Source organism: Capsicum annuum, chromosome 6 (genome assembly GCF_002878395.1).
Source record: "Capsicum annuum cultivar UCD-10X-F1 chromosome 6, UCD10Xv1.1, whole genome shotgun sequence".
In the NCBI taxonomy this organism is placed as follows: domain Eukaryota; kingdom Viridiplantae; phylum Streptophyta; class Magnoliopsida; order Solanales; family Solanaceae; genus Capsicum; species Capsicum annuum.
This window is the reverse complement of record NC_061116.1, coordinates 216245029-216248342: the sequence shown is the minus strand read 5'-3', so window position 1 is coordinate 216248342 and position 3314 is coordinate 216245029. Positions and strand designations below refer to the sequence as shown.

At 37.4% G+C, this 3314-nt stretch overlaps 1 protein-coding gene across 2 annotated transcripts; it reads left to right on the top strand.

Annotated features, from left to right (window-relative positions):
- Window positions 1–512: 512 nt before the first annotated feature.
- Window positions 513–2353, top strand: LOC107875808 (the record flags this gene model as incomplete). Of its 2 annotated transcripts, XR_001675875.2 has the most annotated exon segments (3): window positions 513–572; window positions 1463–1659; window positions 1749–2353. XR_001675875.2 is itself a non-coding variant. In XM_047413985.1 (2 exon segments), coding segments are annotated over 2 exon segments (110 nt in total), but the record flags the coding sequence as incomplete, so codon positions are not given.
- Between the last annotated feature and the right edge of the window lie 961 nt (window positions 2354–3314).

The following is a 3314-nucleotide window of genomic DNA, read 5'->3' as shown; positions in this document are numbered from 1 at the left end:
AGGTCTTTAATAATTATGTTTTTTTAGTTATTTTATTCTTTGACAAAAAAGAAATGATTTTGGATAGATTTAGGGAGGATTTTTTAACGAGAAAAAGTTTGGTGCACTGACTTTTACACCATCAGCTATTATTTTTACTGGAGCAACATATATATTTTTATTTTATTTTTTATAAAAGAAAGATTAAATTAAAAAAGACATTAACTTTACCAAAACTCTTTCTCTTTCATCTGTATCTCTCTCTCCTCCCTAATTCATTTCCCTCCTCACTTTCTATCTCTAAATGACTCTCTCTCTAAATGTTCGTTCATTTTCAACTTTTGCTGCTTCTGCAGTTACTACTTCGAGGCTATTTCCGATTTCATGGTTTGGCGTGAAATCGATCAGTGTTGGGAATCGGAAGTTACAGTGTGCAGTTTTTTGTGCTTCTTTGAAGGTACGTGGAATGGCGGAAATGATTGAAGATAACAAGGAATTGAATTCAAGTACTGCCGCTGCAATAGCAGTTACTGCTTCTGAGAACGATGAGCTTCCGCACTCCCGTGCCTTGCTTGACGCGCGCACTGGAGAAGGTTTTTGTTTCTGCCTGTTTGTTTTTTCTTCAATTTGAAACATGTCGTGCATGCCTTTTCTGCTCTATATTTCAATTTGAAATATCTTCTGCATTTTGTGCCATCTCGGTGCGTTTTCTCTTCTCTTTACTCTTTTTCTCTGTTGAAATATTTTGTGCATTTTGTGCTATTTCAGCAGTTTATTTTCTCTTGAATCTTGATTCATTCAAAGGCATCAAGAAGATGTAAACAGTAGAAGGATGTCAGCTAGCTAAGTTCCCCAAAATAAGGATTTGTAGGTTCTTTATAAGCTATAGAGCTAACAAAATCCAAGACGAGTTCGAAATTATTTACAGGGGTCATTTGGACCAGCTAAAGAGGCTAACCAGACACCTGCCTCGGAAAAGATTACTGGAAGTTGAAATTCCATGAAAACATGTTTTTTGCTTCTTGCTTGGCGAACTTCTCTTCCACTGATTTAATTGTCTGCTGTATTTGGTTGCTTCTTGATTGGTGAACTTCTTTAGGGGGTAAGTTAAGAGTTTTCCGGCCTGTTGTTTCAATAATTTGTGTTCCTGACCAATAGTCGTTTCCTTGGTGAGTTTGCTCATGACTCTTTAAGAGAACAGTCGTCTGCAAATGTGTGCAGGGCGCTTTATGATTCAATGCTCAGAATATGTTGGCATTATTTTCCTGAACTTTAAGTGAGAATATCTCGTTTTGAAGTAGATAAGCTGTGATAATATCTCGTTTTCTCTAGCATAGTTCTATGTATAATACAGGAGAAAATGTCCTGTACCTGGCTGCAGAGAGATCATGACTTTCTCAAACATAATCAAATGCCGAGAGTGTACTGTCGATCATTGTTTAAAGCATCGGTTTGGACCTGATCACAAGTTTCCTGTACGTAGGAACCAGAATCATCAGCATTCCCATTTATGAACTTTCGAGCTGGCAGTAGAAAAGACGAGCCCAAGAAAGCTCCGGCCAGATCATCCTCTAGTTGGATCTCAACTTTCTTCAAGGTAGCCAGAACTTGAAGAAGCCACGAGTGATTTCAGTTCCTCTAGAGTACTCGGAGATGGAGATTTTGGAACTGTTTACTATGGTGAGTAATTTCCTAATCCTACTGAGATATACATCAACTATTTCTTAATGTGCCTAATTCTTGTTCATAAATGACGAGGAAAACTTAAGGATGGAAGAGAGGTTGCTGTAAAAGCGCCTCTACGAGCACAACTGCAAGCGAATGGAGCAGTTTTTAAATGAAGTTGAGATCCTTACAAGACTTGGGCACATTAATCTCGTCACTCTCTATGGCTGCAGTTCAAGGTGCAGCCGTGAACTACTAGTCTACGAATACATTCCAAATGGAACTCTTGCTGACCACCTCTACGGTGACAGAGCGAAGGATCGATCACTCACGTTGTTGCTCAGACTCTTCAAGAATGTCAATGGTTGTGTATCGGATTCTTCAAAAGTAGTGCATCTAAAGTGAAGAGTTTGAGCAACTTATGTTGAAGGCCGGATCATGCTCGAAGAACATCGAAGAAGAATATTCTAAGCAGCAGATTATTACTACATGGTAAAAGGAATGGAAGATGCTTTGAAGAGAAAGAAGACGCTTAATTTTTTCAAAATATAGTGAATCTATCGGCACTATAGCTATGGTATTCAACTTTGGACCTAACGGCCGGTGTAGTAACATTTTGGAATGTAAGGATTATAAGTGTATTCAAAATTTGTATGGAACTGTTTGTGTGGAACATATTTTATATGACAAGTTCATGAAGTTAAAATTACCAATCTCTATCATGAACTTACTATCAATTAGTTCAATTACTTACGGAAACATTTGATAAATGGAAAATCACAAGAAATATACAAAAAAAAATAAAAAATACTCATATTAGATTTCCTTAATGAATAAAATCAAGCCTTTTTTAGCATAATTATTTTGAGCATCAATCTCCTTAAAAGCAGGCATATGTTCCAGCATTTAAAACAAATGACTGTGTAGGCAACATTAAAACTGAAAGGATTTCTCAGTTTTTTTCTCCGTATCTGGACGTCACTAGTTTGATCGCTTTATCAATCATTCATGGCAATTTGGTATCTGTATATTCACCATACTGAATGCAACGCCTCCATATATTATTTTCACGCGCCAAAAGTAAATTTGATGTTGAAATGCCAATAGTAAGGAAGCAATGGACTTTGGTAGCCAGAACCAAATTTCACCTACCGAGCATCACTGGATGTGAAAGAATCTGCAAATCCAGTTGGTATACAAATACTAAAGAAGACACTTAATGTTTTAAAATTATAGTGAATCTATCGGCACTATAGCAGTGGTATACGGCTTTGGACCTAACGGCCGGCGTAGTAACATTTTGGAATGTAAGCATCTTCTTTTTCTCTTCGAAGCATCTTCCATTCCCTTTACCATGTAGTAATATTCTTCAAGCATGATCCGGCCTTCAACATAAGTAACTTGTACTCTTCAATTTAGATGAGCTACTTTTGAAGAAATCCGATACGCACCCGTTGACATTCTTGAAGAGTCTGAGCACATAGTGTCCACCTGATGAATATGCTCTTAAAGTTTTGCAGCATCACGAAGTGATTAACTTGCTCTTACAAGTAATTGAGATGATACATTGATTAAGAAAAATAATTAATCTTTTTCTGACGGCGTCGATTGAGCCGGAAAAGGTAAGGTTGGACCTCTCTCCCACGCCAGATCTCTTTGTACTCGCCCCC